The sequence below is a fragment of the Mobula hypostoma genome, chromosome 7, assembly GCF_963921235.1.
Source record: "Mobula hypostoma chromosome 7, sMobHyp1.1, whole genome shotgun sequence".
NCBI lineage: Eukaryota > Metazoa > Chordata > Chondrichthyes > Myliobatiformes > Myliobatidae > Mobula > Mobula hypostoma.
Genome location: NC_086103.1, coordinates 183,957,566 through 183,984,850, shown reverse-complemented (window position 1 = coordinate 183,984,850; position 27,285 = coordinate 183,957,566). Strand labels below are relative to the sequence as shown.

The 27,285-nt window shown below is 46.3% G+C and overlaps 1 protein-coding gene across 8 annotated transcripts in view; it reads left to right on the top strand.

Moving 5' to 3' along the window:
• Nucleotides 1-27,285, top strand: part of LOC134349807 (arf-GAP with Rho-GAP domain, ANK repeat and PH domain-containing protein 1-like) — a 310,918-nt gene that overhangs the window by 147,856 nt on the left and 135,777 nt on the right. For 7 of the 8 annotated variants that reach the window (XM_063054705.1, XM_063054704.1, XM_063054701.1 and 4 more), the window contains one exon: nt 24,617-24,759. In XM_063054705.1, the coding sequence (XP_062910775.1) occupies nt 24,617-24,759 (143 nt within the window). Of the gene's footprint in view, nt 1-14,548; nt 14,674-24,616; nt 24,760-27,285 lie in introns of those variants that run through there. The other variant, XM_063054706.1, reaches the window with a different exon arrangement.

The following is a 27,285-nucleotide window of genomic DNA, read 5'->3' as shown; positions in this document are numbered from 1 at the left end:
CTTTAAGTACACCCAGCCTTCACAGCGATCTGTGGCTATGAATTCCACAGATTCACCACCCTCCGACTAAGGAAATTCCTCCTCATCTCTGTTCTAAACAGACATCCTTCCATTCTGTGACTGTGCCCTCTGGTCCGAGATTCCCCCACTTTAGGAAACATCCTCTTCACGTCCACCCCATCCAGCCCTTTCAATATTCGATGTTTCAATGAGATCCCCCCTCCCCCATTCTTCTAAACTCCAGAAAATACAGGCCCAGAGCCTTCAAATGCTCCTCAAATCTCCTCTCATTTCTGAGAGGAAAGTACAGGGGGATGTCAGAGCTGTTTTATTTTACACAGGGCAGTAAGCGTGTGGAATGCATTGCTAGGAGGGAGAGGTTAGGTTAAGAGGTTGGCACGACATCATGGCCCACAGGGCCTAAACTGTGCTGAAATGTTCTTTGTTCTCTATGTTTATGGTAATTTTTTTGAGACATGCTCTCTAATCCAGGCAGCATCCTGGTAAATCTCCTCTGCACCCTCTCTAAAGATTCCACACCCTTCCTATAATGAGGCGACCAGAACTGAACACAATACTCCAAGTGTGCTCTAACCAGGGTTTTCTAGAGCTGCAACATTACCTCGTGGCTCTTGAACTCAATCCCCCGACTAACGAAGGCCAACACCTTCCTAACCACCCCATTAACTTTTGCGGCATCTCTGAGGGATGAATGGATGTGAACTCCAAGATCCCTCTGTTCTTCCATACTGAATCCTGCCATTAACCCTGAATCCTGCTTCAAGTTCGACCTTGCAGAGCGAATCACTTCACAATGTGAGTCGTCAGCAGACTTGCTTACCAAGGCCACCGTATTATCATGAATATTTATATCTAAGGCAAACAACAAAACCCTTGGAGTGTCAGGAGATGTGTGACTTGCTTCAGATCGCTTACATCTGAGCTTCTCTTGGAGATTGTCTACGTATGTGGCTGTTCCAGTCAAGATGGTGGCTGGGCGTTGCAGGATCTAACACCATTGAAGGCCAGGAGGAGGTGTCTGGGGTCTCTCTAGATGGACATGGCTACTGCCTAACACTTATGTGGTAGAACTGTTACTTTGGACATAGTGGCTTGTTATCTGGGTCTTGTTGATTGTGGCTACAGAGCTGTGAACTGAACTGCATAGTGATGCAAATGTTTAATGTTAACTCCCTTCAACCAGCTGATGGGAGAGGAAGTTGCCATAGGTTGCAAGGGGACATTGATAGAATGCAGAGCTGGGCTCCACAGCCGTCTGTGGCAATGAATTCCACAGAATCACCACCCTCTGGCTAAAGAAATTCCTCTTCATCTCTGTTCTAAATGGACGTCCCTCTATTCTGAGGCTAGACTCCTCCGCTGTTGGAAACATCCTCTCCACACCCACTCTACCTGGGCCTTTCAGTGGGTTTCCATGAGATCCCTCCTCATTCTTCTAAGGTCCAGTGAATAGAGGCCCAGAACCATCAAACACTCCTTGTATATTAACCCTTTCGTTCCCAGGATAATTCTTGTGAACTTCCTCTGGATACTCTTTAATGCCAGCACATATTTTCTTAGATATGGGGCCCAAAGCTGCTCACAAGAGTTTGAAGTGAGGTCTGACCAGTGCCTTATAAAGCCTCAGTATTACGTCCTTGCTTTTTATATTCTAGTCCTCTTGAAATGAACGCTAACATTGCATTTGCCTTCCTTACCACTGACTCAACCTGCAAGTTACCCTTTAGTCCTTCTGCACAAGTGGGTTAGAAGCTGTCAATGAGTATGGTGAGGAGAAATTTGATATGGAGAGACTTTAGACGTCTCTTCCTGAAAGGGTGGTGGAAATACAGACTTTGAATGTAGTCCACTCTCTCTCCTATCAGATTCCTCTTACTTCAGCCTTTTACCTTTTCCACCTAACGCCTCAGTTGCATGCCATCTTGGACAATGTCTCCCATCCACTACATAATGTACTGGTTGGGCACAGGAGTACATTCAGCCAGAGACTCATTCCACCCAGATGCAACGCAGAGCATCATAGGAAGTCATTCCTGCCTGTGGCCATCAAACTTTACAACTCCTCCCTTGGAGGGTCGGACACCCTGAGCCAATAGGCTGGTCCTGGCCTTATTTCCTGGCATAATTTACATATTACTATTTAACTATTTATGGTTTTATTACTATTTATTATTTATGGTGCAACTGTAACGAAAATCAATTTCCCCCGGGATCAATAAAGTATGACTATGACTTCTTACTTTGTCAACCCTCTCCCACCCGCCTGGCTTCACCGATCACCTTCTAGCTTGTACGTTTTCCCTTCCCTGAGCTTATCATTCCAACTTCTTCCCCCCTTCCTTTCCAGTCCTGAAGAAGGGTCTGAGTTGGAAACATTGGCTATTTATTCCTCTTCATTGAAGCTGCCTGACTTGCTGAGTTCCTCCAGCATCGTGTGTGTGTGCATTTGGACATGAGGTAGATTGATTCTTGAAAAGCGACGAGTGGGTAAGGTTTGGCAATGTGTTTGATCTTGCTGAATGGCAGAACTGGTTCAAGGGTCAAGCGATCCCAGTGCAACAGGATTTTATGTTGGAGTTGTCTGTGATACTGGCGAGGCCAAATTTGAAGTATAGTGTGTGCAGTTCTGGCTACGGTGAACGGTAGGGTACTGAGGAGTGTTGTAGAACAGAGGGATTTGGAAATACAGATCCATAATTCCTTGAAAGTGGTGTCATAGTTTGCTAGGGTCATAAAGAAAGCTTTTGGCACATTGGTCTTTAAAAATCAGGGTATTAGGTACAGGATTTAGGATGTTATGTTGTGGATGTGGTGAGGCCTCATTTAGAGTATTGTGGGCAGTTCTGGTCACCTACCTACAGGAAAGATGTCAATAAGATTGAAAGAGTGCAGAGAAAATTTACAAGGATGTTGGCAGGACTTGAGGACCTGAGTTATAGGGAAAAGTTGAATGCGTTAGGACTTTAGCAATGAAAGGAGGTTTGATAGACTTATACAGAATTATGAGTATAGGGAGGGTAAATGTAAACTTTTCCACTGAGGTTAGGTGAGACTAGGAAGTAGAGGTCATAGGTTAAAGTTCAAAGTAAATTTATTATCAAAGTACATATGTCGTCATGCACAAACTCTGGGATTTGTTTTCTTGGCATACTCAATAAATCATTAATGGAATAATAATTATAACAGAATCAATGAGAGACCGCACCAATTTGGGCGTTCAGCCAGTGCACAAGAACAACAAACTGTGCAAATACTAAAAGAAAAATAGTTAAACAAGCATAGACATCCAGAGCACGAGATGAAGAGCCCTTGTAAGTGAAATGTTTAAGGGGAACCTGAGTGGAACAACTTCAATCTGAGGCTGGTGCGAGTGTGGAATGAGCTGCCAGCGGAAGTGGTGGATGCAGATTTGAGTGCGACATTTAAGGCAAGTTTGGAGAGGTGCATGGAGGGCGTTACCCCAGATTTGGATTGCTGAGACTATGCAGAATAACGGTTTGGGTCAAGCTAGATGGGCCAAAGGGCCTCTTTCTATGCTGTTAGTGCTCCCTGCCTCTAGACATGGACAGATTTTGAGGTGTGAATAGACAATAGGTGCAGGAGTAGGCCATTTGGCCCTTCGAGCCAGCACCGCCATTCACTGTGATCATGGCTGATCATGCACAATCAGTATCCAGTTCCTGCCTTATCCCCATAACCTTTGATTCCGCTATCGTTAAGAGCTCTATCCATCTCTTTTTTGAAAGCATCCAGAAATTTGGTCTCCACAGCCTTCTGGGGCAGAGCATTCCACATATCCACCACTCTCTTGGTGAAAAAGTTTTTCCTCAACTCCGTTCTAAATGGCCTACCCCTAATTCTTAAACTGTGGCCTCTGGTTCTGGACTCACCCATCAGCAGGAACATGCTTCCTGCCTCCAGCGTGTCCAATCCCTTAATAATCTTATATGTTTCAATAAGATCCCCTCTCAGCCTTCTAAATTTCAGAGTATACAAGCCCAGTCGCTCCAATCTTTCGACATATGACAGTCCCGCCATCCCGGGAAATAACTTTGTGAACCTACGCTGCACTCCCTCAATAGCAAGAATGCCCTTCCTCAAATTTGGAGACCAAAACTGCACACAGGGCAATGAGGGATATTTGTTCTGGCGAATGAAGAACCAGACAGCATAGGTTATGATATTAAGGGAATTGAGAGGTATGGGCTTTGTGCAAGAAATTGTTGCCCGCTGCTGTCTGTAAGGGGTTTGTCCGTTCTCCCTGTAACCTTGTGGGTTTTCTTCAGTTGCTTCACTTTACTCCCACATACCAGAGCCGTACGGGTTAGTAAGGGTTACCAAGTTGCGGGGCGCCATGTGGTCACCGGAAACATGGAGACACTTGCGGGCTGCCCCCAGCACATCCTCGGACTGTGTTGGGTGTTGACTCAAGCGAGGCAATTAAAGAGGAGCTTCACAAAAAATCTTTCAAGGTGGCGTTGAGGCGGAAGTTCGGACAAGGTCTTTTGAATGGGAGAGCAGGAACGAGGGGTGAAGTGGCCCAATGTTGCTTCTAGTTTGAATCCTGTGGAGGTTGTTTTAGTAGTACTGGCTGATATTAGGGGGCATAATTTTAAGGTGATTGGAGGGAAGTATAGGAGAGATGTCAGAGGTCAGTTTTTTACACAGAGTGGTGGGTGTGTGGACGGAGCTGTCAGAGGTTGTGGTAGAGGCAGATGGATTAGGGACATTTAATAAACTCTTAGATAGGCACCTGGATGGAAGCAAAATGAAGGGCTATGTCAGAGTGAAGAGTTAGATCAGGGGTGCCCACCCTGTGCTTGACCTGCTGAGTTCTTCCTACATTTTGTGTTTGTTGCTCAGGATTTTCAGCATTCACAGAATCTCTTGTTTTAAGGGTTGGCTTGATAGTGTGAGGCCTGCACTGGGGTCAGCACGGGTCAGTGGGCTAAGCTCAGGGGCAGTGTGGACGACCGTGCTGGGGACCCCCCGCTCTTCACAGAGCACTACAGTACAGAAACAGACCCTTCTGCCCATCTACTTAGCCTCTCTGGGGCTTAGACAGCAGGCAGGAGCTTGCCAGAGTCCTCTGTTTTGGGCTAACTTTTCACGTTATGCCCACCTTCAAAGATTCTTCCTCTCCCAGGGCTGAGGGCTTTGGAGCTTGTGGTGGCATTTCTGTCGCTTTGGGTTTTCAGGCCAATGCCCAACCCTCCTCTTTTTGTAGCTGGGCTTGGGACATCCATGGTGGAGTTGGAGTGGGGATGTTGAGGTAGCTTTTTATTTTACACAGCGAGTGGTTGGTGCATAGAAGGCACTGCCAGGAGTGGTGGTAGAGGCAGATAAATTGGGGACATTTAAGAGACTCTTAGGCTAGTCCACATTAGACCTGATAAATCCGTAACCGATTTATTTTCATTTTGACTCTCCGTCCACACTAAAATGGCGTTTTCCTCCCCAAAAAACGGAGCTTTTCAGAAACACTCTCCAGAGTGAATAAATCTGAAAACGCCTAATATCCGGCATAGTGTGTACGGGGTAACTGGCTATTTATAAAACCGCTGTCATGACGTGCCGGAACAAATGGTGGCAGCAACGCGGCATTTCATTGTTTTCTTGAATGCAGCCTCCAACACCACAACAATATCTGACAATAGATGTGTAACAGCCTAATGTAACATTGTATGGAAATACAAGATAACACTGATGCAGACATGTTTTATACATTTAACAAGGTGCTTTATTAATGAATTGGTTGTGCAAACATTCAATAGATGCAATTGTCACTTTTGCCCAGTAACTCGTTTTATTGCACATGTTAAATACAGCAAAATAATACACAAAGACATGGCAAAAGTAAAGGCAAACAAATGAGGTAACAGCAAATTTCACTTTTGCCCAGTAACAAGCCTTATTGCATTTAGTTGTAGCTGTCGTCCCTTTCATCGGTGAAGAGACTACGGCTGTAGGGAATGTTCCTGGATAAATGCACACCAAGTCTCCGTTTGGCAATTTCCTTTTAAGTTTTTCTAGTCTGTAACTGGACAAATGCACACCAAGTATACCGTTTCCTCTTCGCTTGTTTTCTGTGTGTCCTGTGCATGCCCACTAGGAGGAGATTCGCCTAAATATCCGTTTTAATGCGGACAGAAGTATTTTTAAAAACGTCTAGTGTGGACGCCTGTCGTTTTTACGCAAAACCGGCGTTTTCAAAATTATCCTGGTCCAGTGTGGACGTAGCCTTGGGTGATAGAAAAATGGAGGCTATGTGGGAGGGAAGGGTTAGATTGATCTTGGAGTAGGTTAAAAGGCTGGCACAACATTGTGGGCTGAAGGGACTGTACTGTTCTATGTTCTCTGTAGGAAGAACGTTAGAGATTGCTGTGCTGTAGATGTTCAGAGGCCCCAGAAACTTTAAGTAGAAGCTCTTGTTGGTGTGAAGTAATGTTGCAACTCGATAAAACTCTGGAGAGGATTATGGCGTGGGGGTGGAGGGGATACACAGATGGGATTAAACGTCTTGGGGGTGGTGTGGGTGGGAGGAAGATGGAGAGATTTGGGAGGATGTTCTTTGGGATAGAAGGTAGCAGAAAGGCTGAATAGCCCAATGTAATGCTGGGTAATGATGAGGTGCAGAAATGGGCTGGCAAGTGGCAGATGGAGTTCAATCTAGAAAAGTGTGAAGTGATTTACTTTGGAACGTTGAACTTGAAGGCAGACTACAGGGCTAACGGTACGATTCTTAGAAGTGTGGAGGAACGGAGAGATCTTGGGTTTCACATCCATAGACCCTCAGATTGGACATGGAAGTTGACAGAGTGGTTAAGAAGGCATTTGGTGTGTTGATCCCCATTACTCAGGGGTTCAAGAGCCATGAGGTAGTGTTGCAGCTCTATAGACCACACTTGGAGAATTGTGTTAATTCCTTGTCACCTCATTATAGAAAGGACGTGGAAGGTTTAGAGAGGGTGCAGAGGAGATTTAGGGCAGAAGAAAAACAAATTTCTTCCAACCCCGCCCTTCTATTCCCCACTCTGGCGGCACCTATCACCTCCCCTGGGTCCCCTCCTCCTTCCCTTTCTCCTATAGTCCCCTCTCCTCTCCTATCAGATTCCTTCCTCTCCAGCCCTTTACCTTTCCCACCCACCTGGCTTCATCCCTCCTGCTTCCCCTCCCCCAACTTCTTATTCTGGCATCTTCCCCCTTCCTTTCCAGTCCTGGTGAAGGGTCTCGGCCCGAAACATCGGCTGTTTATTCATTTCCGTAGATGCTGCCTGGCCTGCTGAGTTCCTCCAGTGTTTTGTGTGTGCTTCACAATACTTTTTGCTCTCTTTGCACTAATTTATTTTTAAATGTATGTTTCTTATTGTCATCTGTAGAATGTATATATTGTAATTTGTAGGTATTTTTGTGTATTGCAATGCACTACTGTCCCCAAACAGCAAATTTCACAACATTTGCCAGTGATTTAAAAAAAACTGATTCTAATTCTGAGGTGACTTGATAGAGGTGTACAAGATGATAGGAGGCATAGATAGAGTGGAAAGCCTGAGACTGTCTCCCAGGGCAGAAATGGCTAATTTGGGGCGGCATAATTTTAAGATTTTTGTGGCGTGTCGCACCAGACAGTCAGCCATTCTTGTCTGGCGTGTGGTGTCAGGATTGGTCTCCTTTCGGATTAACCGGGTCAGGATATGAACGTTGCTGACTCGACCCTTTTTTTTTATGAGGCCGAGTGGCCAGCTCAACGCTCAACCCAGCACGGATGGAAAGCATGCTCGGGGGTGGCGGGGGGTGGTGTGTGGGGGTGGCCCGACTTGGATTCGAACTCGGGAGCCTTCGCTCCGGAGCCTGGCGCTGATGCCATTGCATCACCAGCCGGCAATTTTAAGGTGATTGGAGGAAAGTACAGGGGGATGTTAGAGGTTTTTTTGTTTACACAGAGGGTGGCAGGTGACTGGAACGTCCTGCCGGGGGTGGTGGTAGAGGCAGATACATTAGAGACTTTTAAGAGATTCTCAAATCTTAAGAGGATGATAGAAAAATGGAGGGCTAGATTGATCTTGGAGTGGGTTAAAAGTTTAGCAGAACATTGTGGGCCAAAATGCCATAAGCTGTTGGTTGTTCAGCCCTGAGGTCTTGTGGTCATCAGCTGCTCTGTGACAGAGCTTCTGCACTGCGACATCCTTGGCTTAATGTAACTTGCGGGCTCTCTCAAACCCCTTGAATTTACAGCGAAGTAACCCTTGCACAGCCGAGTGCAACCCCTGAGACCTTGACTCTGTCTGGGGTCAGAGCGTGGGATGCATGTGTCTGCTCGTCTGGGGACTTCCTGCATTTTGGGGTGAATCGACCCATCTGGTCTTCTCTGTTGCTAAATTGGTGATTGGCTTATTATTGTCACATGCATATCTATTTAAGGCAGAGGTTGATAGATTCTTGTTTAGTCAGGGTGCGAAGGAATGTGGGGCTCAAAACTGCTCACAATACTCCAAGTGAGGCTTCATGGGTGCTTTATAAAGCCTCAACATTACATCCTTGCTTTTATATTCTAGTCATCATGAAATGAATGCTAGGATCACATTCTCCTTCCTCGCCACTGACTCAACCTCCAAGTCGACCTATGTGGAATCCTGCATGAGGGCTCCCAAGTCCCTTTACACCTTGGATTTTTGGCTTTTAGTTCTTCTACAAAAGTGCATGACCGTACACTTCCTGAAACTGTTTCCCACCTACTCCCCTAATCTTTAAATCCTTCTGCGGCATCAACTCTGCCTGCCCTCCACCTATCTTTGTATCGCCTGCAGATTTGGGCATCGTCCAAATCATCAACTGTCAGCTTAGTAGTTCCTCAAGTCTTTTAACACCTCCATTGTGAATGGTGATTGATCTTGCAAGTGAGGAACTCAAACATAACAGTTTACCAGATATTCAATAACTGTAACTGAGCCAAAGTTTGTATAAAAATAGAGGTGTGCTCAGACTTCAGAGCAGTGTGAGTGACGGGGCCATGCTGCTGCCCTCCTGGACAAGTAAAATAAGGCACGATCGAGGACTAAGTGTGTGTGTGTGTGTTCTGAGTCTAGTTATCGGCAATGACAAGAGCATAGAACAGTACATGCCCTGCAACCCACAATATTGTGGTGATCTTTTAACCTACTCCAAGAACTATCTGTCTATTCCCTCCCACATAGTCCTCCTTCGCACTAGGGGACCACTCGATAGTTATTAGAATGGATACGAAGCTGTCCTTGAACCTGGTGGTACTTGCTTTCAGAAAGAGAGAATGTCCGTGGTGGGTGGGTGGGATCTTTGATACTGTTGCAAGCATTAGAAAGTCGGCAGATGCTGCAAATCCAAAGCATCACACACAAGGTGCTGGAGAGGAACTCAGCAGGTCAGGCAGCGTCTATGGAGAAGAGTAAACAGCCAACGTCCTGGGTCGAGATCCTTCAGGACTGGCGAAGGGTCTCGGCCCGAAATGTTGACTTTTTATTCTTTTCCGCAGGTGTTGCCTGACCTGCTGAGTTCCTTCAGCATTTTGTACTTTGTTGGTCGCTTTACTGGGGCAGCAAGAAGCGTAGACAGCGTTCTTGGAAGGGAACTGGAAGCTACTGTTCTATTAAGTTGAACTTAGTTTCCTGTAACATGATGGACGGAGCTGTGTCCACAACTTTGTGCAGTTTCTTGGAGAGGTTTAGAGGGGATCAGACGAGGACTTTTTTCCCTTAGGCTTCCCTCCTTCCTCACTTTAGGAAGGATGTGGAAGCTATAGTGCAGGGGTCCCCAACCTTTTTTGCACTGCAGACCGGCTGGCGGGTGGGGGGAGGGGTGTTCAAATAGGGTTGTCCACTTGCTCATTTCTCACTCCTCACTCCCAAATAAGGGACAAAAGTAGCAGTCAAATACGGGACACTTGTGTTTACCCCGAGAAAGACTACCGTGACCATGAAGCCTTGCGCAGGCACCTGTGTGCGCATACGTGACGTGCGCATACGTGACATGCGCATACGTGACGTGCACATACGTGATGTGCGCATGCGTGTACGTGCCGATTTCTTTTCTACAAATTGGTTTTGGCTAATCTTCCCGATTCTGTTAAGTGAAACTACACTGTACATGCATTATTTCTACTTTAGGCTGTGTATTTATCATATCATTCCTGCTTTTACTATATGTTAGCGTTATTTTAGGTTTTATGTGTTACTTGGTATGATTTGGTAGGTTATTTCAAGTTCAACAGTGCGTGCCAGGGAATGGGGAAAGGTGCAGCTGACTCGTATCGTTTCATATCGTCAAATCATATCGTTTCCTCGCAGCCCGGTAGCTCATGCTTTGCGGCCCGGTGGTTGGGGACCACTGCTTTAGAGAGGGCGCGGAGGAGACTTACTTGGAAGGAGCCTGGATTAGAGACCATGTCTTTTGAGGGTAGTTTGAGTGAGCTAGGGCTTTTCTTTCTGGCGTTGAGGATGGGAGGTGACTTGATAGAGGTGTACATGATGATAAGAGGCATAGATTGAGTGGACAGCCAGAGACTTTTTCCCAGGGCAGAAATGGCTAATATGAAGGGCATAATTTTAAGGTTAATGGAGGGAAGTCAGAGGCAGAATTTTTACAGAGTGGTGAGTGCATGGAATGCCCTGCTAGGGGTAGTAGTGGCAGATAATTAGGGGCATTTAAGAGACTCTTGGATAGGTAAATGGATGATAGAAAAATGGAGGCTCTGTAGGAGGAAGGATTAGATTGCTCTTGGAGTAGGTTAAAGGGTCAGCACAACATTCTGGGTTGAATGGCCTGTACTGTATTGTTCTAGGCTGCACTGCCTGAGGAGGTGGTGAGGGCAGACACACTCAGCATGTTGCAAAAGTTTTGGTTCAAGGGTCAAGTGATGTGTCCTGATCCCAAAGCAACAGGATTTAATGCTGAAGTTGTATACGATATTGGTGAGGCCAAATTTGGAGTATGGTGTAAGTAGATCTGGTCACAGTGAACGGCAGGGATCTGGGAGTAACACTTGGAAAATATGTTTATTGTCGTCACATGTACCGATATGTAGAAAGTTTGTCTTGCAAACTGTTTATACATGTCAATTATTTACCCAGTGCATCGAGGTTGAACAAGGTAAAATAATAACAGAAGCAAACAAGTACAATGAACAGCTTTTGCTTGTATGCCATCCATACCGATCAGTAAGTATGCTGAGGTAGAACTAAAGTGATTAAGTAAAAAGACAGATTAACATAACACACACAAAATGTTGGAGGAACTCAGCAGATCAGGCAGCAGAATGGAGGAGAATAAACAGTGGATGTTTTGGGCTGAGACCCTTCATCAGGATTGGAAACTTAAAAAAAGAATTGGATGTTCTGAAGGTCTGGCATGTGCCCCACTTCCTCATGAATGACCTGCTTGACCCGAGTCCCTTCAGCATTTGTGTGTGTTGATTGAGGGCCAAAGGGAATGTGCTGAATTTCTTCAGCCTCCTGAGGAACTAACTGCCAAGGCATGGACACAGAGCTGGATGCCTGATACCCAGTTTCATTCTGAATATTGTTGCTTTTATTGTTTCTCTTCTCTCTCTGCACATTAGGTGTTTGTTGGTCTTTTAATGGGTTCTTTTGGGTTTCTTGTTTTGTGGCTGTCTGTAAGGAGACAAAGCTCAAGGTTTTATAATTTGTATATACTTTGAACTAGTATGAACAAGATGGGCTGAAGGGTCTGCTTTAGTCAAAGTAAATTTGACTGAAGCACTTCTCTGCTAGATCTTTCTACGATTCTAACAATACAATAGGTTTAAGGTCAAAGTAAATTTATTATCTATGGGTATATTTGTCATCGTGTACTACCCTGAGATTCATTTTCCTGCAGGCATTCACGGGAAAATAAAGAAATACAATCAATGTGCACACCCTGGTGGTCTGGGTCCTGAGGCTCCTGTACCTCCTGCCCTGTGGTAGCAGTGAGAAGGGAGCATGGCCTGGATGTTGAGGGTCCTTGATGACGGATGCTGCTTCCTTGTGGCAGTGCTCCTTGTAAATGTGCTCAATGGTGGGGAGGGCATTACCCGTGATGAACTGGGCTGCATCCATCACTTTATGTAGCTTTTTCCATTCCTGGGTATTGGTGTTTACATGCTAGGCTATGGCAGCTAGAATACTTTCTACGTGCATGTATAGAAGGTTGTCAAAGTTTTAGATGACATACGGAATCTACATAAAACTTCTAAGATGTTGGAGGTGCTATTTGATGACCATAAGATATGGGAGCAAAATTAGGCTCATAGTTTGCTTCACCATTCTGTCATGGTTGATTTATTATCCCGCTTCTCCCTGTAACCTCTGATGTCTTGACTAACCAAGAACCTATCAGCCTCCACTTTAAATATACCCAATGACCTGGCCTCCACAACCATCTGTGGCAATGAATTCCACAGATTCACCGTCCTGTGGCTAAAGAAATTCCTCCTAATCTCTGTTCTAAATGGTTGTCCTTCTATTCTGAGGCCGTGTCCTCTGGTTCTAAACTTCTCTATTATAGGAAGCACTCTCGCCACATCCACTCTACCTAGCCCTTTCAATGAGATCCTCCCTCATTCTTCTAAGCTCCAGAGAGTACAGGGCCAGAATCATCAAACACTCCTCATACATAAATCCTTTCATTTCCAGAATCATTCTTGTGAGACTCTTCTAGGCCCTCTCCAACGCCAGCACATCCTTTCATTGACAGGGGACCCAAAACTCCAAGTGCGGTCTGACCAGTGCCTTCTGAAGTTACCAAACTGTATCTGTAAATGAATACATTTCTCTCGGCTGAAGATTCGGAACTTGCAGTTGCCATGTTGCATTGTTTGCCGAGCTTGGCAAATAGCTTGCAGACGTTTCATCACTAGTGGAGGTGTTTCTGTCTGGGAGTGCTGGAGTTTATATAGTGCTCCCCCGCCCGTTGGCTTGCCTCAGTGCAGATTGGCTACCCTCTCAGTTGACCGTTGGCTGTTAAGGGTTCATAGAATGCATCTGGAGTTGAACAAATGAAGTAATCGGAGAGAAGTACAAAATATCACAAATATCACAAATAAGCTGATAGCCTTTAGAGTCACGAAGAGGGGAAAGAAAGAGAGACCTTTTCGAAGAGAGTTCTGCTTGGCCTAGCACCACACAACACTTTATGTGCTGAAGATCCAAGAAGAATTCACGACATTTCAAACAAATCCGTGTTTACACTGCTTCCTTTCAGCTACATGTAACAGTTTTGAATGCCTGGATCGTCCCACCATCACACCCACAATAAATGTTAATTACTGTTGTATCCATGTAGTGGGATGGTGATTGGAACCAATCAGTTACGCGCCTGTTTCCTGGTCTGCGTTTTTACCGTCCTGAGCTGCATTTTAAACTTAATCCTCAGTTCATATTCGAAACTGACCAACCTTCAGATAAGTTAATTGCTGCAAGTGCTAACCCCTAAAAATTGCTCTAACAGTGTCTATTTTGGTATGTTTGTTTCTGAAGTTACCAGAAGAGAACCATAGATACTAGTTTTAAACACACAAGATTCTGCAGATTCTGCAAATCCAGAACACACACAAAATGCGGGAGGAACTCAGCAGGTCAGGCAGCATCTACAGAGGGGAATAAACAATCAATGTTCTGGGTTGGAAGACGTCAGAATAAAAGAAGTGTGGGAGGGGAGGGAAGGAGGACAAGGTGGAAGGTGATAGGTGAAGCCAGGTCCTCCCTCCTCTCCCTCCCCCTCCTCCTCCCACCTTTTTAATCTGGCTTCTCCTGGCTTTCTTTCCAGTCCTGAAGATGCGCCTCAGCCCAAAGTGTCGACTGTTTATTCCCCTCCATAGATGCTGCCCGACCTGCTGCATCCCTCCAGCGTTTTGTGTGTGTGACTCTGCATTTCAAGCATCTGCAGAATCTCTTGTGTTCATGAAACGTCGATTGTTTATTCGTTTTCACCGATGCTACCGCACCTGCTGAGATACCAGTGTTTCCCTCACTTTTGTTGCCTGAACTAAACGGCAATGCTTCTGTTGAAAACCTGGCGACTGCTTTCCCTGGTTGTCCTTTACGGACAGATTGAACGTGGTAGTCTGAAGGGTCTGACTACAAACCGCCTCTACTTACTTGAGCCCATCACCCCTACTGGGGCACAGGCCGCCGACAGCAGTTCGCCAGCCTCCTCTGTCGTGGGCCAGTCCCTCAATTTATCCCCAGGTGTAGCTCATTGAAGATCCTTCCTCTCCCAGGGGTGAGGTCTTTGGAGATCCTGCTGGTGTTTCTGTGGCTCTGGGTTTTTATGGGATGGTGGTTGCTAGCCCCATGTACAACCCTCCTCCTTTCATAGCCCGGGCTTGGGACTGTCTACGGCGGAGTTCAACCGCCTGGAGCACAAATGCACTTTGCCCTGTTGGGACAGGGCGTATCTCCATCAACATCTCTCCCAACTCAGGATATTCTGAAGCCCTTGCCAGCTGGTGAAGAGCCAAGGGGGAGGTGTGCAAGCAAAGATCAAAGTGAGCTGTGCAACCGGGAAGTGTGGTGGCTGTGGGCCTGTGGTTCCAGTTCACAGGCAGCCTGAACACCTGATCCATCAGCAGGGCCGGGCTTGGAGGGGGGCTGTGACAGAGCTGCAGGCCTGTTTATTCAGGTGAGGTCCTGTTCCTTCGGATGCACCCCTGAGATTCCAGCGTTCTCTCTCCTCATGTAATTTCTCTGTTTTCCGCCCTATCTCTTGCATGCCTTCCTGTTTCCCTCTGACGGTGACTAGCTGTGACAACTGCTGGGGGTGTGAGGCCTCACTGTGTACAATTGCAGAGCAGTGACGAGCTATTGTCCGCCCTCTGTCCCTGAGTGGCGGCTTGCGCCGTTAAATCCCCCACCCTGACTGGAACACAGGAAGGTTTATAGAACTGTATGCCTTCGTCTCTATTTTTGTAGAATCTTTGACATTAGACAAACAAGCAGACGTCTGGTGTTGCAAATGGTTCCAAGTTGCACGTGAACCACTTGTCACAGTTCAAAGTCAATTTATTATCAAAGTACGTGTCACCATATACAACCCCGAGATTCATTTTCTTGTGGGCATTCACTGTAAATACAAAGAAAAGCAATAGAGTCAGTGACAAACCACACACAAACCGAGACAGGCAACTGATGTGCAAAAGATGACAAATTGTGCAAATACTAAAAGAGAAGCAATATGATGCATAGTATTGAAACCTGTTGTAGATGTGTATTTAATTTTCCAATAATATTTCAGTGATCTTTGTGTGTGTGTGTATTGATTAAGCATTCTTGTTTAAATAATTAATTACAGGTTGTACGTTAAAATAAGTCAATTACATACGTGATCCTGTTACCACATGATATATGTGTTCTTTACTTAAAGTAAACTTGAAGTTAGACCCGCATTTCGGACCCCGTGTTTTAACTTGAGTTGGTGCAATATCTTGAAGTTACAAAACATAACAGTAGAGTTCTTGGAAGTGGTTGGGGAATCAGTTGGCGTGAGTGAAGTTGGCCATATTTGTTTGAGAAGGGGCCTGATGATTAAATGGTAATAATTGTTCCTGAACTTGGTGGTGTGTGTCTTAAGGCTCCTGTACTTTCTTTCTGATGGTGGCAGCAGCAAGAAGAGACCCCTACAACCCAGCCCTACAAACTGCCCTTGCCGAAAGCCCCCTCTGGAAAGCTTTTAAAACAAAAACTTCACTGTTCAAAATTTCTTCCCCCAGCTAGTAAATCTGAACAAACCGCATCTCTCATCTATAACCACCCTGGAATTGTACTGCACTGTAAACACTTTAAACCACTTTTCATAATGCTGGTGTCATTGTAAACACTTGCTGGTGTTTGTTTTTATGCACATTTTATTCCACAGCCTAAGAGCATTAAGAGATAGGAGAATTAGGCAATTCAGCTCACTGGGTCTCTGCCCTTTGATCATGGCTGATTTCTTATCCTTCTCAACCCCATTTTCCTGCCTTTTCCCTGTAACCTTTGAGAGTCTGACTAATCAAGTAGCTATCAACCTCCACTTTAAATACCCAATGACTTGGCCTCTGATGCAATGAATTCCATCCTTTAAGCACGAAACTTTATTAGCTTCTTGTATTTGTATATGACTTTCTTTATTCTTTATAATTGTTGAATGTTTTTGTAGCATGTCACGCCCTGACCAACACACCAGAGTTGGTGGACCACCAAATTCCCAATCCGTGTAAGTGTATCTGGTGAATAAAGTTGATCCGTGTTCCTGGGCCGGCCGGTGGCGCAACGACATTGGCGCCGGACCCGGGAGCGGGGGTTCCCGGGTTCGAAACTAGTCGGGTCCGCTCCCGAGTACACTTTCCATCCGTGCCGGGTTGAGTGTCGAGATCGCAACTTGACCTCATAAAATAAAGGGAAAATACTGCAAAAATGTCTGTGAGGAGTGGCGCGCCACACAGTCTCTCTGTCTCGCTCCGCGCCTTGTAAAAGCCATGAAAAAGATGTCATCACGGACGCACGCAGACGCACAGACTCGCACGCACGCAGACACATGCCAAAAAAAAAAAGTTGATCCTTGTTCCAATGAGGTCAGACTGACTTCCTGACCCTTTTCAGCTCTGGGTAAATATATATACACAACCTGAAACTCGTACTCTTCACAGACATCAATGAAGCAGGAAACCACATAGAATAAATGATAGAAACATCGTTCCTCTCCTATCCCCCCCACCCTTTGCACAAGCAGCAACAAAAGTATTGACCCCTCCCGTCTTGCCCCTCCTGCACCAGAAAAAGCATTGACCCCCTCCCCATCTTCTGCGCCATCAGGATTACCGACCCCCCCCCCCAACATGAGAGCCTAAGCAGAAGCCACAAAAGAGCCCTTGATCCAGAGGCCATCTAAACTACAGGGCACACCCCAGCACCTTGGTGTCTCAGCCAGGCTCTCTCCCAGCGAGGAGAGCATTCCCTGCAGCCCTCAGTCGCCTGCACCAGCTTCACTCACCTCAGCACGGAACGGGCTCTGTGGCCCCGGACTCACTCTCAGGGACTCTGCGGTTCATGTTCTGTGTGCTATTCGTATAGTTTTTAATTGTTCGGATGATTTATTCTTTTTTTCACAAGTTGGATGTTTGAAAGTCTTTGCTGTGTGGGCTTTTTTTTAATGGGTTCAATTGTGTTTCTTTGTTTTGTGGCTGCCTGTAAGGGGACGCATCTCAAGGTTGTATACAGAACATGTACTTTGATAATGAATCCACTTTGAGACTTACAGAAGTTTATAATGTTCTGAGAGGCGGAGACGGGGCACGCAGCCAGTATTTATTTTGGAGATATGGTGTGTTAACAGGCTCTTTCCGCCCAACGAATCTACATTGCCTAGTCACCTCCATGTGACCAATTAACCCATTAACCTGTATGGTTTTGGAATGAGGGAGGAAACCCGGAGCATTGACATTCCAAAGGTCCACAGGTAACTGGATTAATTGGTATCCCAGGGTTAAGATATTGAGTGTTGGAGTACTTGTGCTGAAGGTGAGAAGGGAACATTCAAGTATGATGTGCAGGGCAAGTTTTGTTTAGTATGGAGAGTGGTGGGTGCCCGACGGGGGAGATGGTCACAGTCAGAATCAGTTTATTATCACTGAGGTATGTTGTGAAATGGGTTGTTTTGCAGTACAGTGCAAATTGTAAAAATTGCTATAAGCTACAATAAGATGTAGGAGCAGAAGTAGGCCATTCGGCCCATCGAGTCTGCTCCGCCATTCAATCGTGGACTGATCCAATTCTTCTAGTCATCCCCATTCCCCTGCCTTCTCCCCATATCCTTTGATGCCCTGGTTAATCAAGAACCTATCAATCTCTGCCTTAAATACACCCAATGACTTGGCATCCACTGCTGCCCGTGGCAACAAATTCCATAGATTCACCACCCTCTGGCTAAAAAAATTTCTTTGCATTTCTGTTCTGAATGGGCGCCCTTCAATCCTTAGGTCATGCCCTCTCGTACTAGACTCCCCCATCATGGGAAACAACTTTGGCACGTCGACTTTTTGCACGGAGTACAGGTTTAATATTGACAATATTCTTGCAGACCGGCCGACCGGGGTCGGGGGGAGGTGTTCAAGTAGGGTTGCCAACTTTCTCACTCTCAAATGAGGGACAAAAGTAGCAGTCAAATACCGGACACTTGTGCTTGCCCCGGGAAAGACTACCGTAATCATGAAGCCTTGCGCAGGTTTTGGCTTAATCTTCCCAATTTTGTTAAGTGAAACTACACTGTACATACATTATTTCTACTTTATATAAGCTGTGTACTTGTCATATAATTCCTGCTTCTACTATATGTTAGTATTATTTTGGGTTTTATGTGTAATTTGGTATGATTTGGTAGGTTATTTTTTGGGTCTGGGAACGCTCAAAAAATTTTCCCATATAAATTAATGGTAATTGCTTCTTCGCTTTACGCCATTTTGGCTTACAAATGGTTTCATAGGAACGCTCTACCTTAGCGGGGGAAATACGGGACAAGGGTGGTCCCGTATGGGGCAAACCAATTTAGCCCAATATACGGGATGTCCCGGCTAATATGGGACAGTTGGCAACCCTATGTTCAAGTTCAACAGTGCGTGACAGGGAATGAGGAAAGGTGCAACTGACTCATATCATCAAATCCTATCGTTTCCTCGCAGCTCGGTAGCTCATGCTTTGCGGCCCGGTGGTTGGGGACCACTGCTCTATCTATACCCATCATAATTTTATATACCTCTATCAAATCTCCCCTCATTCTCCTACGCTTCAGGGAATAAAGTCCTAACCTATTCAACCTTTCTCTGTAACTGAGTTTCTCAAGTCCTGGCAACATCCTTGTAAACCTTCTCTGCACTCTTTCAACCTTATTTATATCCTTCCTGTAATTTGGTGACCAAAACCATACACAATACTCCAAATTCGGCCTCACCAATGCCTTATACAATCTCACCATAACATTCCAACTCTTATACGCAGTACTTTAATTTATAAAGGCCAATGTACCAAAAGCTCTCTTTACGACCCTATCTACCTGTGATGCCACTTTTAGGGAATTTTGTATCTGTATTCCCAGATCCCTCTGTTCCACTGCACTCCTCAGTGCCTTACCATTAACCCTGTATGTTCTACCTTGGTTTGTCCTTCTGAAGTGCAATACCTCACACTTGTCAGTATTAAACTCCATCTGCCATTTTTCAGCCCACTTTTCCAGCTGGTCCAAATCCCTCTGCAGGCTTTGAAATCCTTCCTCACTGTCCACTACACCTCCAATTTTGTATCATCAGCAAATCTGCTGATCCAATTTACCACATTATCATCCAGATCATTGATATAGATGACAAATAACAATGGACCCAGCACTGATCCCTGTGGCACACCACTAGTCACAGGCCTCCACTCGTAGAGGCAATTCTCTACTACCACTCTTTGGCTTCTTCCATCGAGCCAATGTCTAATCCAATTTACCACCTCTCCATGTATACCTAGCAACTGAATCTTCCTAACTAACCTCCCATTTGGGACCTTGTCAAAGGTCTTACTGCCAGTCCTGCCCCTCCTGTAGCCAAGTTTCACTAATGGCTATAATGTCGTAATTCCATGTGTCAATCCACGCCCGCAGCTCGTTAGCCTTCCCCACAATACTCCTTGCATTGAAATAGACACACCTCAAAACATTATTACCACCATACACAACCCATCTATTTGTGACTTTGCCTGAACTTTTAACATTTATTTTCACCCCTGCTCTATTATCTGCTCTGGCACTCTGGTTCCCATCCCCCTGCAAATCTAGTTTAAACCCTCCCCCCTCCCAACAGCACTAACAAACCTCCCTGCAAGGATATTGGTCCCCTTGTAGTTCGGGTGTAACTCGTCTCTCTTGTAAAGGTCCCACCTGCCCCAGAAGAGGTCCCAATGATCCTGAAATCTGAAATCTGAAATCTGAAACCCTGCCCCTTACACCAGTTCCTCAGCCACGTGTTCATCCACCAGAGCATCCTATTCTTGCCCTCACTGGCACATGGCACAGGTAGCAATCCTGAGATTACCACCCTCGAGGTCCTGCTTTTTAACTTCCTACCAAGCTCTCTATACTCACTCTCCAGGACCTCCTCACTCTTCCTTGCTATGTCATTGGTACCGATGTGTACCATGACATCAGGCTGACCACCCTCCCACTTCAGAATGCTGTGCACGCGATCAGAGACAACCCTGACCCTGGCACCCGGGAGGCAACAAACCATCCGGGAGTCTCCGTCACAACCACAGAACCTACTTTCTGTACCTCTAACTATCGAGTCCCCTATCACTACCACTCTCCTCTTCTTCCCCCCTCCCTTCTGCACTGCAGAACCAGACTCAATGCCAGAGATCCGGCTGCTGCAGCTAGTCCCAGGTAAGTCATCCCCCCCAACAGTATCCAATGCGGTATACTTGTTGTTGAGGGGAATGGCCACAGGGGAACCCTGCTCTGCCTGTCCTTTCCCCTTCCCTCGCCTGATGGTAACCCAATTACCTGTGCTCTGCTCCTTTTGCGTAACTACCTCCCTGAAGCTACTATCTATAATCTCCTCACTCTCCCGAATGATCCGGAGGTCATCCAGCTCCTGCTCCAGTTCCCTAACGCGGTTTGTTAGGAGCTGCAGTTGCAACTCCAGGGAATACAGCCCAAGAGCTGCCAGACGTTCCTCATACGGTAACCCTTTCATTCCTGGAATCATTCTTGTGAATCTTCTCTGCACCCTCTCCAATGTCAATATGGTTCTGTATATAAAATTAATAAGTAGTGCAGAAAAGAGGGCAGAAGAGTGAGGTTGTGTTCTTGGGCCGATTGTCCATTCAGAAATCTGATGGTGGAGCGGAATAATCTGTTCCTAAGGTGTGTGTCTTCAGACTCTTGTACCTCCTCCCTGATGGTAGTAATGAGTGGAGGGTGTGTGCTGGTGGTACGCATCGTCCTTGATGATGGATGCTGCCTGTTTGAGGTGTCCCCTTTTGAAGTTGTTCACGATGCTGGGGAGGCCAGTGGCTGTGATGGAGCTGGCAAACGGTGATGCAACCAGTTAGAAAGCTCTCTGTGGTACATCAGAATGAGAATCAGGTTTACTGTCACCGACATGTTGTGAAATGTGTTGTTTCGTGGCCACAATGCAGTGCAATTCATAAAAATCACTAAGTTACGATGAATATAATACTATATGTATTTGTGCTAATTTTGTATATACAATATATAAAATAATTAGTGCAAAAAGAGGGTGAAATAGTCATGGGTTTATTGTCTGTTCAGAAATCTGATGGCAGAAGTGACACGGCATAAATGTAACATGCTGAAGAGAATTAACGTTGAAAGTGTATTTTACTTTTAAGGTGGCAAATAGTGTAGCAATTCGAGCAACTCTTCACAGCGCCAACAATGGAAAGCTGGGGGTTTAGTTCCCACCACTGTTTGGAAGGAGTTAGCATGTTTTCCTCGTAACTCTGCGTTTTCTCCTGGTGCTTCCGTTTCCTCCCACATTCCAAAGACTCGCGGGTTAGTAAGTTAATTGGTCAGCGTCGAATTAATCCACTGACTCTGCGATGCTTTGGGAGACACGAGACCACAGATGCTGCAGTCTGGAGCAACAAGGCACAGTCGGGGTAGCACGGTATCGTAGTGGTTAATGCAACGCTTTACAACGCCAGTGACCCAGGTTTGACTCCCACTGCCGTGCGTAAGGAGTTTGTACTTTCACCACGTGACCGCCAGGCTTTCTGATTTCCTCCCACATTCCAATGACGTGGGTAGGGTTAATGAGTTGTGGGCACGGTGACGGTTGTTGATGCAAATAACTCACATCACTGTTTGTTTCGATGTACTTGTGACAAATACAGCTAACTTTTAATGTTTAAATTAATTATCAAACGACTCGTATGTTACTACCTTGAGATTCGATTTCTTAACTGAGATTGGTTTTATTTGTCACGTACATTAAAGGATCAGTGTCCCGCTACTGTTCTTGCAGGCATTTACAAGAAGAGAAAATGCAACAGAATTCTACAGAAATCTTGTTATAAACAGGCAAAGGCTGACAAATGTAGGTGTAGACAACTGCAGTGTTTAAATAGCTGTTAGACACGTGAATACTTTGGGAGCAGAGGGACATGTTTCATGTCTGGGCAGAGAGGGTTGAGTTTAATTTGGTGTTGTGTTTGGCACCGAGGTTGTGAGCTGAACGGACTGTACCTTTGCTGTACTGTTCTGTCTTCTAGTGATGGGGAGCGTATCCGTGGTCTGTGGGAGGGGGTTCGGGGGTGGGGAGAGTCAGTGGTGGGGGAGAGTATCCGTGGTCTGTGGGAGGGGGTTCAGGGGGTGCAGAGAGTCTGTGATGGGGGTGAGGTTCTGTGGGAGGGGATTCAGTGGGTGGGGAGAGTCAGTGATGGGGGAGAGTATCCGTGGTCTGTGGGAGGGGGTTCAGGGGGTGGGGAGAGTCAGTGATGGGTTGAGTGTCTGTGGTCTGTGGGAGGGGGTTCAGGGGGTGGGGAGAGTCAGTGGTGGGGGAGAGTATCCGTGGTCTGTGGGAGGGGGTTCGGGGGTGGGGAGAGTCAGTGGTGGGGGAGAGTATCCGTGGTCTGTGGGAGGGGGTTCGGGGGTGGGGAGAGTCAGTGATGGGGGAGAGTATCCGTGGTCTGTGGGAGGGGGTTCAGGGGGTGGGGAAAGTCAGTGATGGGGGTGAGTGTCTGTGGTCTTTGGGAGGGGATTCAGGGGGTGGTGGGGGAGAAGGTCCCTGAGAGGGGATTCTGTGTGATGGGGGGTAGGGGGAGTGTCTGTAGCCAGTACAATGGATATGGAGTCTCATTTGGAGACCCTCTCCCCCTCCCTCTCCCCCTCCCCCTCCCCCTCACCCTCACCCTCACCCTCCCCCTCCCTCTCCCCCTCCCTCCCCCTCCCCCCATGTGACTTTTGAGGAACTAGTCAAAAGAAGAAATGGGAATTATTTTGGTGGACCGTTGATCTTTTTGGGCATTTGAAATTTGTGGTTTGCTGGTAATTGCATGATATTTGCAACTCACTGCACATTGTAAGGGAAGATATGGAGAAATCTTTACCTTCCAGTTGACAAGAACTCTAGTCAGTATCTTGAAATAAATCCTCATTGTCTGAACAGCTTCCAAAAACACCCTTGAGGATATTTTTGACGAGAAGTGCTGTAGGCAAGGGCTGCATTAATTGCATGCATGCTTCTTCCATCCAAAAATCCCAGTGAGGGTATTTGCCCGGTGACTCTGGGTGGGACTCGTCATACAGTACTGTGCAAAATTCTAAGGTACTTTTCTGTAATTAGGCTGCCTAAGACTTTTGTACAGTACTGTTGTAATGTTATGTATTGCACTGTACTGCTGCTGTGTTTTGAAAAAGAAATTCATGATGTTTGAATGGTGAAAAACCTGATTCTGATATGAGCAACACACATCAAAGTTGCTGGTGAACGCAGCAGGCCAGACAGCATCTCTGGGAAGAGGTACAGTCGACGTTTCAGGCTGAGACCCTTTGTCAGGACTAACTGAAAGAAGAGTTAGGAAAATCTCTTACTAGCTCTTCTTTCAGTTAGTCCTGACGAAGGGTCTCGGCCCGAAACGTCGACTGTACCTCTTCCTAGTGATGCTGCCTGGCCTGCTGCGTTCACCAGCAACTTTGATGTGTGTTGCTTGAATTTCCAGCATCTGCAGATTTCTTCGTGTTCTGATATGAGTCTCTATTGTGGACTGAGAGTGGGAAGGGGACAGGGAGAGGGGAATCATGGTTGGGAAAAGGGGGAAGGGGAGCAGGAAGCACCAGAGAGATGTTCTGTAATGATCAATAGACCAATTGTTTGGAATCAGATAATACTGCCTGGTGTCTCAGGGCAGGGTGCTTGTACCTGCACCACCCGCTACCCTTGGCACACCTTCTCTGCCACCTGTTCCACACCCCTCCCACGGCACTCTACCCTCACTCAACATCCTTTGCTCCCAAACTCGCTCTCTGCTCCACGTTGACATGTGGAAAGGCCTTGGGCACCCTAGACATGTATATGTGCCTAAGGCTTGTGCACAGTACTGTCCCTGTGGAACTACATTCATGTACTCCCGGGTCCCTCTCTGGGATGCCAAACGTTGGGTCGTAAGGAGTGTGCGATGGGATGGCTGCATACAGGAACCATTATCAGTTGAACATCGAAGATTTCTGTAACATGTGAACAGCGAGTTGCTGGTCTCCATCCTCGTTGCAGGAGTGATCTCTCCCTTCCTCAGTGGGGGTGAGGGAGAGAGACTGCCTGTCTGAAATGCTGGGTTGCGGACTGCAGTTTTTGATGGACTGCAGATTGAGGCCTGTTTGATTAAGGCTTTTGCTATTGCTTGTATGGGGTGGGGGTTGAGGGTTCTTCTGCAGGTCAAGTGGTGGGAGGGGGAGGGTTGATCCATTTGTTGCTGCTTGTGGGGGCGGGGTGGCTTTGTGGTTCTGATGTTTTGTTCATTCATTCTTTGGAGTTTTTTGAAGCATTGCCCGCCTTCCGGGAATTATAACTTAGTCCTTCTGTTCTTACATTTAGCACTACACCTAAAGCGAACTTGGACGAACTTAAGGCCAGACATCGGAGTCCTCCTTTGCTCATACCACGGGCCAATCTCTCTCTGCAGCATCATAGTGGCCCCAGACGTCCTCCAAGAAGTCAGTTTGACCTGCCGAAGCACTGTGAGTACAGCCTGGCGCATTCCCTCTGGAAATTTGAGCGTTAGCAGTAACCAGGATATCAATTTCGACGGGAAAGAGAAAAGGCGAGTAGTAAGGGCAATGTTACGATAGTCATGGGGGATTTCAGTATGCAGGTGGATTGAGAAAATCAGGTTGGTACTGGATCCCAAGAAAGGAAATTTGTAGAATGCCTACAAGGTGCTTTTTGTTTAGAGCAGCTTGTGATGAGCCCACTAAGGGAGAGGCAATTCTGGACTGGGTGGCGTTTAATGAACCAGATTGGATTAGGGAGCTTAAGGTAAAGGAACCCTTGGGGGTACAATAATCATAATATGATGGAATTCACTCTGCAGTTTGAGAGGCAGAAGATGAAATCAGATGTATCATTAGTAGAGTGGAGTAAAGGGATCTACATAGGCATAGGAGAGAAGCTGGCTGAGGTTGACTGGAAGGGGACACCAGCAGGGATGGTGGCAGGACAGTTATGGCTGGGGTTTCTGAGGGCCATTCAGAATGCGCAGGATAGAAACATCTCAAAGATGAAAAAGTATTCTAAAGGGACATTGGGGCAGCTGTGGGTGCAGAGTCCCCCTACGGCTGTGTAAGGGGTTTCTTCTTTTATGTTACCGCGTATGTTAATCAAAATGGTTTCTTTGTTATGTTAAATGCTGAGAGAGTCTCTAGCTAGCACTTTGTTTGAGTTATAACAGATAACAGAGTAACTGAACCAATGGGTGTCCATGCTATTCTTTCTGGGGGTGATAGGGTGTCTTATATGACTGGGAACCGGGGGGTTTTGGCGGGGAGTCGGACGAGAGACCGTGAGGATGACGGACGTGCGGGGAAAGCTTAGGTTGATCACTCCGCGTGGTCCCGGGCCGCGAGTCGACGGGGTCAGGGTGGTCCCGAAGAGGCCCCTGAGCTCCAATGTTTGCACGAAGAAATTGAACTTTGATAAGCCTGGCGCCTTTTCCATTCCTTTTTTGTATTGAACTTCTATTAATCTCATAGATTTAGTAATATCTATAAAGTGTAATTGGTAAAACGTATATTGTGTGCTGGCTGATGACTGATGTTTGAAGCTGAATCAGGTGGCAGTTGTACAGCAACCAACGTAACTGGGAGACCAGGTGGGCGGCGAACGGGGTTTCCCCGAGATAAATACGAGCCAATATAGCTGAGCGTAACATTTGTTACTCTGAATAATGACTATACTGCTTTGGATGCCATTGGGGGGATGTCATACCACAGTGATTGGGTCACTCCACTCTTTAACAAAGGAAGGAGACAGAAGGAAGGAAATTATAGGCCAAAGGAGAGTCAGTGGCTGTTGTTTACTTGGACTTTCAGAAGGTCTTCAATAGGGTTCTGTACATGAGGCTGCTTAAGGCCATAAGACATGGGAGCATAATTAGGCCATTCAGCCCATTGAGTCTGCTTCACCATCCCATCATGGCTGATTTATTTTCCATCTCAACCCCATTCTCCTGCCTTCCCCGTAACCTTTAATGCCTTGATCAACCTCCGCTTTAAATAAACCCGATGACTTGGTCTCCGTAGCCGTCTGTGTCAATGAATTCCACAGATTCACCACCCTGTGACTAAAGAAATTTCTCCTCATCTTTGTTTGAAATAAACACCCCTCAATTCAGAGGCTGTGCCCTCTGGTCCACTTTATCCAGACCTTCAATATTTGATAGGTTTCAGTGAGATTCTCCCCCACCCCCCATTCTTCTAAACTCCAGTGAGAACAGGTCCAGAGCCATCAAACACTCTTCATATGTTAACCTTCCATTCCTGGGATCTTTCTCATGAACCTCCTCCTAACCGTCTCCAATGACAGCACACCTTTTCTTGTATAAGGGTCTCAAAATTGCTCACGATATTCAAAGTGCGGTCTGACCAATGCCTTATAAGCCTCAGTTCCACATCCTTGTTTTTTTTCCTCTAGTCCTCTCAAAATGAATGCTAACATTGCAGTTGATTTCCTTTCCACAGACTCAACCTGCAAGTTAGCCTTTAAGGAATCCTGCACAAGGACTCCCAAGTCCCTCTGCTCCTCTGAATTTTGAATTTTCTGCCCGTTTAGAAAATAGTCCACACCTTAATTCCCTCTGCAAAAGAGCATGATCATGCCATGCAGGGCAGTGCATTCTATCTTCCACTGGTTTTCCTAGTCCCCCAATCTGTCTAAGTCCTTCTGCAGACACTGTGTCCTCAGCCCAACCTGCCCCTACACCCATCTTCGTGTTGTCCGCAAACTTGGCCGCAAAGCCATCAATTCCTTCATCCAAATCATTGGCATACAATGTGAAAAGAAGTGGTCCCAACAACCATCATGTTTGCTGTTGTGTGCTGGGGCAGCAGGCTGAGGGTAGCAGACACCAACAGAATCAACAAACTCATTCGTAAGGCCAGTGATGTTGTGGGGATGGAACTGGACTCTCTGACGGTGGTGTCTGAAAAGAGGATGCTGTCCAAGTTGCATGCCATCTTGGTCAATATCTCCCATCATAATGTACTGGG